This window comes from Lycorma delicatula, chromosome 1 (genome assembly GCF_047948215.1).
Source record: "Lycorma delicatula isolate Av1 chromosome 1, ASM4794821v1, whole genome shotgun sequence".
Lineage (NCBI taxonomy): Eukaryota > Metazoa > Arthropoda > Insecta > Hemiptera > Fulgoridae > Lycorma > Lycorma delicatula.
In genome coordinates, this window is record NC_134455.1 from 144,163,401 (window position 1) to 144,178,192 (window position 14,792).

The 14,792-nt window shown below is 27.6% G+C and overlaps 1 protein-coding gene across 8 annotated transcripts in view; it reads left to right on the top strand.

Annotated features, from left to right (window-relative positions):
* Positions 1-14,792, top strand: part of LOC142318198 (retinol-binding protein pinta-like) — a 69,408-nt gene that overhangs the window by 18,216 nt on the left and 36,400 nt on the right. For 5 of the 8 annotated variants that reach the window (XM_075354758.1, XM_075354754.1, XM_075354751.1 and 2 more), the window contains 2 exons: positions 6,214-6,262; positions 11,933-12,122. In XM_075354758.1, coding sequence (XP_075210873.1) covers positions 11,972-12,122 — 151 coding nt within the window. In that variant the 5' untranslated portion in view covers positions 6,214-6,262; positions 11,933-11,971. Of the gene's footprint in view, positions 1-2,098; positions 2,188-5,867; positions 5,955-6,213; positions 6,263-11,932; positions 12,123-14,792 lie in introns of those variants that run through there. The other 3 variants (XM_075354752.1, XM_075354756.1, XM_075354753.1) reach the window with 2 other exon arrangements.

A 14,792-nucleotide genomic window follows, 5' to 3' on the forward strand; every position in this document is an offset into this window, starting at 1 on the left:
CAGCCATGTAAATATATATATAAAACACATCCATCAAGTATTTTTCGTGATTCATTTAATATTTATATTGAACACTGTTCACGCATGCAACCGTGCTTTTTTAAAACAGAAATTTGTCTCCGAATTTATTTTCAAAGTGATCATTTTTTTTTAAAAAACGATTTTTAGGAGCAAGTATGATTTTATCTACATGGATCTCTATGGGCAATAACTCTATGAAAAATGAAATCAAAACACATTCTGCCAAACTTAAACTTTCATTTGATTATTTTCCTACTACATGAAGTTTCTTTTATATTTCAATATAAGACATTTTTTAAGACAAGACAAACAAAATATTTATATTTTTTTAATATAAGACAAACAAATCTATGCCTAAGCATATTTTTGTTGAGATAATTTTTCCAAACCATTTGTTTACTAGATCTCAACAAAATAGATCTGGTGAACAAAATGTATCGCAACTTATTTTTAAATAATATTCTTAATGGTATTTTGTATCTTACTTAATTCATCTTGTAGAATTCGTTGTAGGATAAAAACAATGTGCCTCGTATTAAAATGGGATCCCTATAGAAAAAATTTTTTTTTCTGAAAGGCCACTTTCATCTTGTGTACAAGAGACTGTTACCTCTCCCAAAGAGTGAGGCTAAAAATACATAATTATATAATTTTATAATGCAGTTTTTTTATTAGGCCCCATGTAGAAAAAAACTATAGTATTTTAGGCTAGGTTAATTACAATCAAATTGGTTAAAAAAAAAACCAAAAAAAAAACAGTTTTGTAGGCTAGACTAATTATGAAGCCCAGTCAAATTTTTCTGACTGCTAAAATTTTATGATGACTTAAGGTCCAGCTTAATGAACAAAACTGATGGTCAGTAACTTACTGTAGGGTTTGGGAGATACTTAGACTTAACAGTGTTGGAAACATAAGTTAAATTATCATTCCATAATAAGGATGACCAAGCAAGAGAATAGTTTCATAACATCAAAGTTTCATACTTTGATAGTTTAGATCATGGGCTGTTAGCAAACTAAATAACTCAATGTTGAGATGCATCGTAACAGAACGCTATGCAATGCTCAAGATGTGATGTTAAAAATGTATTAAAAAATATACTTATGTACATTATTTGCTTAATATGTGTATTTTTGAAAGAATTTAAACGCATTCCATAATTAGTCTTTATTATAATTTTATTTCTTCTACAAACTTATTTGAAATTAATTTAAAAAAAAAACATTTGTAATCATTGCTGGATATATGCACATATGTGGATGAATATATTCGTAATGATTCATGTATGTTTTTTGAACAGGAAATTGCAGCTCTTCAATAGATGATATATGTCTTTTTTACTTTTATTAAATTTAATCAAATCTGTCATAAAATATGTTTTTTTTTTTTACTTTTAAGTTTTTCTTCATATCTGTTTTATGTAATATTTTATACTATCTTACATACTTTATGTTGTGTTTTTTGTTCATTTACAACATTACTAAATCTGATAAATATAGCATTACTATAATAAAAGATAGTGTGATTATTATATTGTAAAAATGCCTTATGTTTATTTTGAGGGGAGGAGTGAAATAATGATTTGAATAAAAACTTAAGATCATTTTCATGTGATGATATCGCAATAAAATTGTTTTCATACAATCAAAAGAGAATTTTACATTTGAAACTTCTCAAGATAATTGTCATAAAGAAAATAAACAAACATACAAGCAATAGAAAAATTTTTTATGCATATTCACAAATTCAAATTTAAGGAAAACATTACAAATGAACAAATGGCGTCAATCAATTCAAACAGTTGCTGAATTCTTAGCTAACTGACATTTACCTGGAAGTTTTGAATTGTTTACGACAGAATAGTATGCTGTCACATTCGAATAATTACAAAAATAAAATTCAAGATAGATGAACTAACTGAAGAAAATATACTATTGCTTTTATTGTAATAATAATTTTGCCTATAAATGAATGGTATCGTCGATCAATTAAATTTTTAATTAAACTAATTAGTTGTTATTTATGTCAGCCAAGAGTTCATCTGAGTTAATTTAGCTTCTCATAGAGGATTACTGTTAGCAGTTGTGAGGAGCAGCACCCATTAAATTAAACAATTTCTCTTACATTACTAATTTTTTTCTCTGTCTTTACAGATACCACTGTATGTAAGTATTTTTATTTCTTTTTTGAAACTATTTTAATTATATTATGTTAACTGTAACTAAACTGAAAACTTATTATAGGATATATCATACTCATTTATTATTTAGCAAAGGAATTATAAAGTTGTTTCCAGTTAAAATAAATAATAATTTTTCAAAATTGGGTTTATATTATTATGTTACAATTGCATTATTATGTTGTTAATTTTAATTAAATAATTTACTGATTGCTCTTGAAACTGAATGTACATCATTTTGAAATAAAATGCCATTTGTTTATTGAAGTATTAAACTATCCTCGCCTGCAATTTCATTATTTTTGTTTATTTATTATGATTTTTTATTGTCTTTCTGTGGTGACTGAGAAGATTACTTTTGAATGCAGAATGTGGTTGGACATTATATCTGTACTTTTTTTGCTAACTAATACTGACTTTCGTTTAAAAAATGTATTGATGCGGTACTAGAAGAAAGCTGGTAGTTTGAAAATAGGTAGAAGTAAGCAGCATTCTTTTCAAAAAAATTTGAATGCTATCAGGATTTTTGTAGGTTTTTTTTTGTATTAATAGTTATTTATGGTTATTTGTCAAAAAGAATTAACATTATGTTAACATTAAAAGAAATTATTATCAAATATAGTTTCACTTGTAGGCATTTAATCTCAAAAAATACTTCAGTCAGGTTATCAAATGCAGCTAGTTGTTTCTGGAATTTATCATTTAATAAGATTGTTAAAATTAAAAAATTCTGTAAGAATTTAGTAAATACCCTAAAAATATTTACTAGTTTAAAGGCTTACTAGTTTAAAAAAGGTTTTTAAAAAAGGTTTACTAGTTTATTGTGAGTTCTTACAGTTTTTATTTCTTTTCATTGATTTAATCGCTCTTGATCCCAGAATTCCAATTAAGGAAACAATATTTTAGAGAAATAATTGATCGCTCAGTCTGTTTATTTACATCAAATGAGTGACTGTGTAGGGCTAACAGGTATGTACATATATATATATATTTATAAAACAAAACACTTCTCATTCATATAATGCGTTTAAAAAATATATATATATGTAGAAAAATAATAGGAATCCAGAAATCCTGATTTAGGTCCCTACATCAGGAGTGTAGATTAAAGTTAATAGTGAATTCCAGTATTTTCCGTAGGTTTGGGTGAGTTATATAGATATTTTTAACATTGCTAACTAGATTGAAAATTATATTTTAAAAATTAAAGCTAACTAACTAGCTTAACTGAAGTTTATGTATAAACATGACATTAATCATATGTTAGCATTTTTGGATAATAAAAATCTCTTCTTTTGCTATTTACAGAAAAAGTTCTCATATTTTAATAGTTTTCTCACTAAGATACATCAGTATTTGTTTTTTAGTGTAAGATGATAACACACTTAATTACTTCAGATATTTTCAAGACAAACAAAGTGGGTACCAGTTAATGTAGACTCTTTATTATAAAAAGAAGGATCTTGCTAAAGATCAGTATAATAAGGTCTTCATCAAAGAATGGTAGTGTTTTGAATATGGATGGATTAAATTAAAACAAAAATACTTACAGTTAATGTTGTTTATTAAAAAAAATTTGACCTCAAATCCTGTGCAGCCTTTTTTACATATTAGTTGAAAATCAACAGGAAGTGTAATTATACATCTTTAAACCACTCCTTTGCTTTCTATATCTGTTTCTGCTTTTTATGGTATGATATAGTAACAATTACATTTTTTTTAATCTCAGGTATTTCTCCTGGCTAATAAATTTTACACAGCCTACATACCTTTTTTGATATCTTGCTGCATCTTCTTATATATCGCCTTATCATTTCTTATATCTCTTGCCCTTACCTTTTATTGTGATTTTTAAAAAAGATGTTTGCAATTACTTATTTTACTTTGTTGATGCTTACACATAATTCTAGAGACCTAGTCCCTTTTTAATTTTTTTTATTCAGTTCATAACCATTAACTGTTTTCCCTTTGTATCCTATGCTATGACATTCTAGTGTCCAGTTTTTATGTTTTTGATATCTTTCACATCCTGACTAAATCATCTACTTTTTTCATATTTATTTTCTATCTCATCATATATAGTCAAAGAAGTTGGCCTATTAATCTGCGAAGTACTTATTTGCTTGAGTTTTGAATGTATCCTGATTTAAATTTTTTCTTTCTCTGTGGTGCTTGAATAGCTTGCATACATGTTATCCTACCTTCTTATTCATTATTATTCATACTTCTGCACTCCTGTAATTTGAATGCGTTAATTAACTCCATTATCTCCTGATCAAAATTTTGCTTTCCTTTTTTACCGTATCTCATTAATCTTTCCAACATCTTACTTAACTTATCTATTTCTCATCTTACATTATTTGATTTAGGAATTTTATTTAAACTTTCAACATTATTCATTCCATATTCAGTATCATACATTTTCTGAAGATTTCATCTTGAGTAGTATTCTCCACACAGAAATTCAATTGAATGATTACTTACTGAAGATAATGCCATCATGTTGGATAAAAAGGAAAAGCAATGAAATGGAGATGTTTCCATAAACTAGAACTATGAGCTGTAGTTTTCTGTTGCTTTTTCATTCATACCATGTCAACAAATTATGTATCAGTTATCTATCAAATTAATTATCATACCATATCAATAAATTAGTGGTACCTTCAAAAACAACTAATCAGTACTAAAATTCCCCTTAAATATCTAGAGCCCATGGTTCTTGAGGGGGAGTAAAAACAAAAAAGAACTTAATGAGAAAAAATAAAAATATCTAAAATCTCTATGTATTAATAAATTAATTAAGTAAAATTCTATTCTTACCATTTGTTTACTGTTTATTGATTAACAATTCATATTCTAAGAGAAATTTTGAAATAAAATAAAAAGATTAGACAAATGCATTATCAAGGAAATTATGAAAACTAAAGCTGTTTGTACAAATTGAAAGTAATGTGTGTTAGAGTTTTAGTAACACTGATATTATTACATAAAAATGCAATGGTTTATATAAAAGTTAATAAGGAGAGGTTACTAATGTAATTAAATGTGATTGGCTCAATTCTTCTTGTTGTGTAAGTGTAATTATTTAATATTGTGAGAAAGATCCATAAGAAATTTAAGACCTAAGAACTTTTAGGAAAAGTGAACACAGTTTCTTTTATTTTAATTTCATTTCTGAAGGTAGGAAAACTTGGGTAGAATAACATTAAAATTACTAATTGAAGATTAATTTGTTATTTCTTTCTTAGTCATTCATGATATAACTAGCAAATGATTTCAGTCTTGACAACAATTTACAAATTACATTTCCAGCATCAGTCAAAAGTTAAATTTGATTCACTTTGTATAAAATACTTTATTGTTAAAATATTCTTTTTGAGGTAGATTATAAAATGAATCTTTATTTGGGCAAAGAAAAGAACTGTTAATATCTTTTAATTATTTTTTATTAAATAATATACTTATGTAAGTGGCAGTCTGCAGAAGGGAGGGAAAAGTGATACAAAACTTTTACTTGTATTTGTGTTTACATACAATAAGTCAATGTACAGAAAATGTTTCCCACTCACAGTAAGTAATTTATTATTTCATTGCCTAAATAAGGTTGATCAAGATATAGTACACAGATGAGTTTTGATTTAAATAAAATTTTGTCTGTTTTGGTAGTGCCACAGACCAAACCAACATGTACTACAATATTCAAGAACATTGGTGTGGTAACTCCACTCCCTCATCCCTGCATATAACACTGATGTAAGTCCAAGCAACCTGCAGTTTTATTAATGTTATTGTTTTTTATCAAATTGTGTGGTTTTACAAGATTAAATCTTTTCATTAGCTTATTTTTCTTTTAAGTGCAGTTGGTTGATGCAATTGCACTAATTAATAATTAGCCACTAATAATCTTAACAGTATGCAGTGAATCACACATTGCATTATCTAATTTGGATAATTCAATTACAGAACTATTTTATTAAACATGACCATTCACATTTTTTTTTTTTTTCACCAGATTCATCTCCAGACACATCTCCAGTTTCCAGGAGTCTACCTCAGTCATTGTGAGTATGATGAACCCAATCTGGTCAAAAGGGGATGCAGAAATTCTTATTTATTATTTAATCAAACAACAATCATTACTACACAATTGAAATAATATGAAAATTAATTAGATTTTTATTCTTCCTCATTAAAATATATATAAATCCATTCCTTATTAATATGTTGTGTTCATGGTCTTAGAAGTAAAAAATATTATAAACCTTCTTCAAAGCAAGGTTTTTTCAGAGTTCTAAATGGGATCTATGGAACTACATTAAAGACATCTTGAAGGAATTGCATGATTATTCTGCAAGGATTTTTTCAGCATGTAATCAGAAAGCTAGTTTAGGTCTAATTTTTTTTTTTAATGCTAACAGCATTGATTTGTTATGGCCATTAGTCACTAAGTGGGGATAAGTATGTAATCATTATTTCAATCAGAAACTGCTCCCATCATTATCTAATTATGTTTAAATTAATGCTTACTAAAAAGCCCTTTATTATTGAAATTTTAACAAAGTACACTTTTACCACTTGTTTTTTAACAAAGTACACTTTGTACCATTTACTTACCTGAATACTACTCCCTGAGGAATTTTAGGTATTGTTGAACCTTCGGTTTGCAAGAATTACAGGAAAGGAATAGCTTTGGGTAGGGAACCTAGGATCATTTATTAGATTTCATATTTGTATATGTTGATCTAATACTATCGGCTTCTTGGTATTAGGTGCAGTAATTTTCTACATGTTCTCATTAATAATTAGGGTAGACCTTAAATTAAAGAAAAACATCGTTATTATTTTTACAATAAAACCTTCAAATCAGGATATTTTAAAAACAATATTTAAGTGTTATTTTGACTTAGAGTGATGTGCTAAAGGTTCGGGTGGTATGTTCTGTAAAATATTCAAGATCATCTGGCAACTACACTGACCTAGAGCCAAGTTCCAACTTAATTAAGTTAAGAGATAGAAAGGATGTTTTGACTATATACTGTATTTCACCACATAATAGTTGCACCTTTTGTACCCAAAAATCTCCTGTCAGACTAGGGTGTGACACCCTAGTTTGGTGGGAAATATAGTTGTATTTAGTAATGCAAAATATTTTCATAGCTTACATGAAAATTGAGGATTTTTAAAAAAAACTTCTTTGAATAAGAAAAAATGATTTATTTTCATGCATTTGTAATAACATTAAACAATTCTCAAGTAATGTATTTTATTATTTTACTAATATTTTTTTTCAAGGATTTTTTGTTCTGTATGTGGTTTCTACAGACAGGCTGTCATTGTTTTCTAACTTGGAAAGAAACAAAAGAAATCTCTATAAAAGATATTTTATTGTTTTTGTTACGAGATAAATTTTGAAATTATTATTATTTATTATTAATATTAATAATTATTATTTATTCATATAAAAACACACAGATTTCAGTTAGTTTTCTGTATTGGAACATTCTCTCTCATTTGTACTGCTGCTATCAGATGATTGTGATGAGGCTACTTCAGCTTCACTAAACGTAGAGTTGCTGTTCTACAATGATTCATCTTCGCAGCCATCCAACACATTTGAAATTTCAGTTTTTTAAACTGTTACATTTCACTTTTATTTTTTACAGTCCCAGCTCTTCACTACTCAGGTACATAAGAGTTTTATTGAAGGATGCTTACTTTTATCAATTGAAATGAATTGATGGTCTCTGCTTCCAATCCAGTTCACATAAAGACTGCATAAATTGTTTTTCAGTGGCTTGTTCAAACACACATCTATGGATTGAAGAATGGACATAAAACTACTGGAAATGATTATTAATTCCATGTTATTTTTTCATAAAAGTTGTTTTAATTCATCTGTGGTATGATCTCAGAAATTTTCCATACTAGAAGCACCAGATGTTTTAACAATGCACCTACCTGGTCCCTGTTCCAGACTAATTTGACCTGCTTAATCATATGTTTGGAATCCATCCATTCCTTTGATTGTGTTTCAATAAGGATTCCTTGTGGTAATTTAAGACTCTTAGGCAATGTTTTTTTTTTTTAATTATGTATGGTGGTAATTTATTTACATAAGCCGTTACAGCTAGCATTATGGTACAGCGTCACCTTTTGTTACCAGTTGTTTGGACAGTTACAGTTGATGATTCCTGTTTTGCAATGGGTGTGTTACATAGCATATCAGAATACACAGGGGTCTAATCTGCATTTCTTATCTGTGATAATTCATATAAAATAGCTTGCCATTTGCATAAAACAAACTGATGAAATTGTAAAAAGTTTTTGTATTAAGTCTCTGGCAGTTATTGGCAAACAGACGTTCATTTTCTCACAGATAAGTGGTTCTGCTGCATAAATTTATGCACCAACCACGACTTCCTTGGAATAATTCTTCAGAAATGTTTTTACTTCTTGCCACTTTGCGAGCCTTACATTGAATCACATCATATATAGTGCAGAAGTCATTGTTTCTTAATTCTTCAGTGTAATTAAAAACGTCCACATCTATCTTAAGATGCTTGTCAAAGTTAGACTCTGAAAGCATGGTGAGAAATATTTGTGTTTTTTAATTTGTCTTTAATCTTTTCTCATCCTCTCACCAACTTCACTAATAGAAAAGTAATGTTCATCCGCTCTGTTACCATGTTGTTAATCATAATCAATAATTGTTAGTTTAAAACCACCAGTATAACAATTGTATTTCCCCATTTTGATAGTTACAGTGGTAGTTATAGGATCACAGAAAAATCACAATACACTATTACAAAACAGGCAGAGACACTATTACAACACATACTGAGATTAAAGTGTGCAATAATGAATGGTTGTGGGTGTCAATGACCACTTCCCTACACTTTCTGTTAATTGACAGAGCGAGAGAGTTAGAGAAAATTATGGCAACTGCCTGGTACAACCATCAGACCAACAGCATGCCAGTTTTCATTTTACAATTCTGAAAAAACCCATATAGTAGATTATCTAAACTAAAGCACATCAGTTTACAACAAAAATTTTTAGTACCATTTTTCGACCTTGAGGATTAGGGTGCAACCATTGTGTGATGAAACACAATAATTTTACATTGTAGTAGGAGGACACTAATTATTTTCTTGGAATCAACAAATTGCTATACTGCTATCAGCACTTCAGCTGCTTATGTCTGAAACAAGAATCCAACGTCCTTTTTTTTTAAATAGTCTGTTCAGTATATGAGTAAAATTTTCTTTGTTGTGTATTGTGTGTGTATAAAGTTTTGTTTTGAATAAACTCAATCAACATGCATAAAGCTCACATCATCATATAAAGAAATTACAAACATAAAATGTAGAACCTTCATAGGTTAGCTTTTTTTTTTATCAAAGTTACTCATGATATCCTAAAGCTCATAATCAGAATTTAGCCCTTGAGTGTTTCTTATTAATTTATCTTTATTATACTGAAATTATTTTGTATCTCGGAATTGTGTAGGCTTGTATTATAAATTAATTCGTCTTTTCAGTCATACAAAATTAAGTAAATGAATATCTCTTTTACCGTTGTGATCAGTTTAAAGTTAGTTTCAGTTTTCTTCCTTTTTAACTAATGAATTTAATGATAAACTGACTTTTTTTTACTTCTCTTCTTTATTTGATTGAAATGATTTTACATTTCACAGATTAATTGAGAAATGAAGCCATAATTTACAATTTAGTTTTTTCTTACCTCTTGAGCTTTTTAAGATTTTGTTTTAAAATTATAAATTCATTTCAAAATATAAAACTTCTTCCAAAAGTTTCTTGTGCTATATGTCAGTACCTTCAGTGGAGTATATAGTAGTAGAGTTAGGAAATCCCTTAATCATGTTAATAATATATAAAGCCTTTTTTTTTTATTAATTTGGTTTTGTCAGATTTATTTGTTCTGTAAATTTTGTATTATTTAAGTGTTTTGAGATGCTTCTTATGTGCAAAATTTACATGTAGTGCTTAATGTCTTTATTTGTTGTCCTGCTTATTTAAATTAGTTTTCAAAAATCAGTTCTGTGTGTAGTGTTTGTATATGTTACTTGTTTCTGAGTTAATGTGTGTCTAATCTGTCTGATGTAGTATTCGTGCATTTACTAAAGTTTAATTACACATTTGGATTATTATTGTTTGTTGTGTGTTTGGTTAGTTTACTATATGATGTTTGTTGTTTTGAAAGTGGTAAAATAAATTGTGTTACTTTCAAACTTCTTTTCTGAAAATGTTGGTAACTGTATTTTTTAGTGAATAAATTATATATTTATATGTAGTGATATATATTTCTTAAGTGGGTGTGTTTTTATAGTTGTTCTGTATTTTATGTGTCATGTTGACTAAAGTATTAGTAAACAGCTAGAACTAAGCCTTTGAGTTCTTCAGTGTAGTTGATGGCTGACAAAGTTTTGTGTTAACCAGATTTTATAAATAATACCTTTCTCAATAAAGTCCAAGATCCCAACACAATTAAACAGAGTAAAATTTTACAAATACCAGATTATATGAACAAACATGTCTAAAATTGAATGCATTATTCAGTTTCATACTTACATGGTTGAATAACATTTTTTTTTGTAGGAGAACTAGTAATAATTCTCCATTGAATAAGTGGTGATAATTCTGAAGTGCCTTTGGAAGAATAAGTTTAATTTATTTTAAAGTGAGTTGTTTAACATTTTTAATAATTTTGAAGTTTATTACATTTTGTCATACTCTTCGATAAAATTAATATTATGATTCAAAGTAAATTAAAAGCACTCTTCAATTTTAACAATAATTTCACAGAATATGATAAAATATTATGACCAATTGACATACTGGCTTGTTAATAAATCTTTTGTAAACCTTTAAGTCTAATTTGATATCTTATATAAATCTATGAGTGAATTGTTTTTTTTTTTTTTTGAGGGGATATTTTTGAGGTTTCTTGTAAGTATAATTTTCTAGTTTTGTATTGAAAACAGGTGACCCTAATATTTGCAAGTACCTTATGACCCTCAGAAATATGGTTCATGTTGTTAAAAGAAAGATTATGTCAGAATTTCATGTAGATTTAAATAGTGTAAAAAATACACTCAAAAAATATTACTTAATTTCAACATAGCTAGAACTGGTTTTTACTTAGTAATTTTAAGTAAATATTTTAAATAACTTACCAGTCCTCTTCTGATCTGGTTTTTAAAACTGGTTCTGTTCTATTTATTTGAGCATTTTTATATTTTATATTCTAAATAGTGTTGTATTTTCATGTAAGTGTTCCAAAGATTACCTAAGATATCAAATATATTTTCTAATGTTCAAATGAAATGTTTACTACAGTAAACGTTGAAATGTGGTGATAAATTTTTATGTCAAAATCAAAACTGCCTTTATGGTTTTCTTTTGTGAGAAAAATTCTTTTTTTATTATTCACTTCACCAGGGGCATCTTGGTCAACATCATCTATAATATTTGAGTTGAAACCAGAATAAGTTTTGAAAAAACTTGTGGAATAAAAGAAAGTAATTTCTTTAAATTCTACTCTGTTTACATACAATGGGTTATGTACTATACCACATTTAGTAGTTAAAGTAGCTTATGTGATTATTGTCATCTCTTTCCTTGGAATTTTTTGGTGAATAGTAGTGAACTTACATTCTACTCTTTTAATGAGTTATTAGTTATGGAATATTAATAAATCACATTTTTCAGACGTTTCCATTATTTTAAAAATTTGCTACTTTGTAAAAAATGGAAATCAGTAAATACAAATTTGTACTTGATGATCACACTAAGAATTATGCCAAAGAGTGTTTAAATGAAGATGAATCTAAATATAATAGATGTATTGAAGAAATACAGAAATGGCTGAAAACCCAACCACAGCTTCATGCCAAAGCAGGTAAATATAGTTAAAAACATTGTTTTATAATTTTTAACTAAATAATAATATTTTTAGTCAGGATTGGTATTTCTGTTACCAAATATTGGTTTTTATTATAAGGTATCCATTGTTTACAGATGTGTGATAGTTTATTCACTTGGTTCTTGGTGTGAGGGAGGGAGGCTTTTGTTTCCAGAACCCCTACAGATATTTTAAATTACCTACATCTCTTTAAAAAGTTGCAGTTAAATTCATCATAGTACTGCTAAATAGCATTATATAAGGCGTAATTAGCCCTTAAAATGTGTGTCAGAAGCAATGATAATCCTACAATAAACATTATTTTTGTATTTTTATGTGGGCTATACTGTACTTATTTAAAAATATATGTAAATATTTTAATTATAAATCCAATTTACAATGCAATTTTGGTTATTAAACTGAATTATTTAAGTCGTGGAAACAGGTCAAGAGTAATTTCATGTTAATTGTCCATGTTTTGGTCAGTTTTTCATATGCTTAATGAGTAAGAATAAAAAAAATTGTCCTTTTAGTCTGTTGGGGAGGAAAGATTATTTATACAATAAAAATTTATAATTTCAGTCATTTTCAGTACACAGAAAAATGTTATTGATTTTAATAATAATTTTGAAATCTTAGGTCTTCACTACAAATATAATATTTTGAAAGGGCTTAAAAGCTGTTACGGTTTATAAACTGTACTCTATTGATCGTTTGTAAGTTTTTATGGAAGAGGTCATAGTCAGTTGTTATTTTATCACTAAATTGCTGCTTAAACATTAAACCTTCTTTTCAAGGTGAGGTTTCTGGAGCTTACATTAATTTTATCAATTGCATTAAAAGGTTTAAGATAAAAGCAGAAGAAAAAATCCCTATCATTTGCTTTTTCATTCTCTCCTTGTGCATGAAAAACATTATCTGGTAATTTGATCTGTATGGCTGAGTGTTGAAAATCTATAAATATTCCCATGAGTATTAGGAATTTGTAAACAAAAAGCTTGTTAAATTTTTTTTATTGAAACATCACTTGCTATTTGTGTAAATTTTACAAGAATTTGGTTTCCTGAGTTTTTTTGATAAAATGATACATTTCTTTATTGTAATTTTATCTCGTCAAAGACTAAACTATTTTTTTTCTTGGTTGTTTGGCACTCTCATTTGGCCACACATTACTTTGTACATATAAAAACAATAGTTTTGCAGATTTTTCATTCAGAATTCTCCTACGTGCTCATGCATGTCTGGAATCTCCTTGTCCATATTGGTGGTTGTAACTGGTGGTATGTATGTAACTGGTATTGGTGGTATGTATGTAAGTTAATGTTTACGTTCTTGAGGATTTCAGATGTGGAGTAAAAAGAGTCTATATTATTTATAGACCTGAGGTCTTTGAGATTAAATTTTGTATCTATCTCATCTAAATTTGTTTCCAAGAGATTTTTTGAATTTCCGTCTCTCTGGGAGGATTGAAAGCTCAGTATTTTTTTTATTACCATGCCTGACTCAAAGAGAACATAATTTTGCATTCCTAGTGCAAAAAAAGGCCTTGTAATTGCAAAAAATTTTGAAGCTGAAATTACACCTTTAACCTTTGGATAGGTTTTCCGTTCCCTCATAGATGATTGTAGATGATTTAACCAGTGATTGACTAAATAAGTTTCAACTTATGTGTGGGAAAAAAAATTTTTACAAATTTTTCACTTTGAAATCACTTCAGGAGTGGTATTGTAGTATATAGGGATTCATACTGAATATTTTAATTGGATTGGTACATAATTATACATTACATAGACCACATCAGGGGATAGCTAATTATGCAAAATCCCTCTGGTTATAATTACCTTAAAGATAATTACAGAAACTGCCTGAATAGTCTTATGGAAATGATATAGTTTCATTACTGCAGCATAAAAAAATAATAAGAATAAAGATGCTTCAAGCTCATATATTTATGCATCAAAGTAAATGTGAATAACATTAAAACAAATAATAAAAATAGTATAAAAATAATGATAGTTTAAAAATATTGAAAATTATTTGAGCACATATTATTTGAACATATTAAATGAAGGTTATTTATAATTAATATTTTCAGAAAATTCAGGTTCTTTTTTTACAATTCATGTATATATAAAAGAAAATGATTTTAATTACATTTAAATTAATAAATGAGAAAGGGTGTTTTTAATGAATGAATTGGTTATTGACTAAAAATGGCAGGAGAAGCAAAAGGCTTCTCTACCTCTACCTCTTATACCAACCTGCCTCTTATATCAAACTGTTGAACTTTATTGTGCAAAATTAGTTCTATTCCATTATCTGAGTTTTTTCTCTAAGAAATAAATCACAATTTTTGTTCTTCTTTGAAGTTACTGGATTTGTAAATTTTAGTGGATGGGAAAATTTTAGATTCATTATTGATCTGCATGATTCATAATTTCACAAAATAATAATTAACAGTCTGTTTAATTAATTATCAAGAAATACTTGAACATCTGCTCTGACCTTTTGAAGGAATATCAAGAAAAAATATTTAATATTGAGATTCTTATTGTTTCTCTTGGCTACGTGGAAATGAAATATGTTCTTATTAATTTTCTACACTACAAGGACTCTTTTTGTTAGAATATGTATCTACATTATTTATTTTCAAAAGATTTTCAGGAC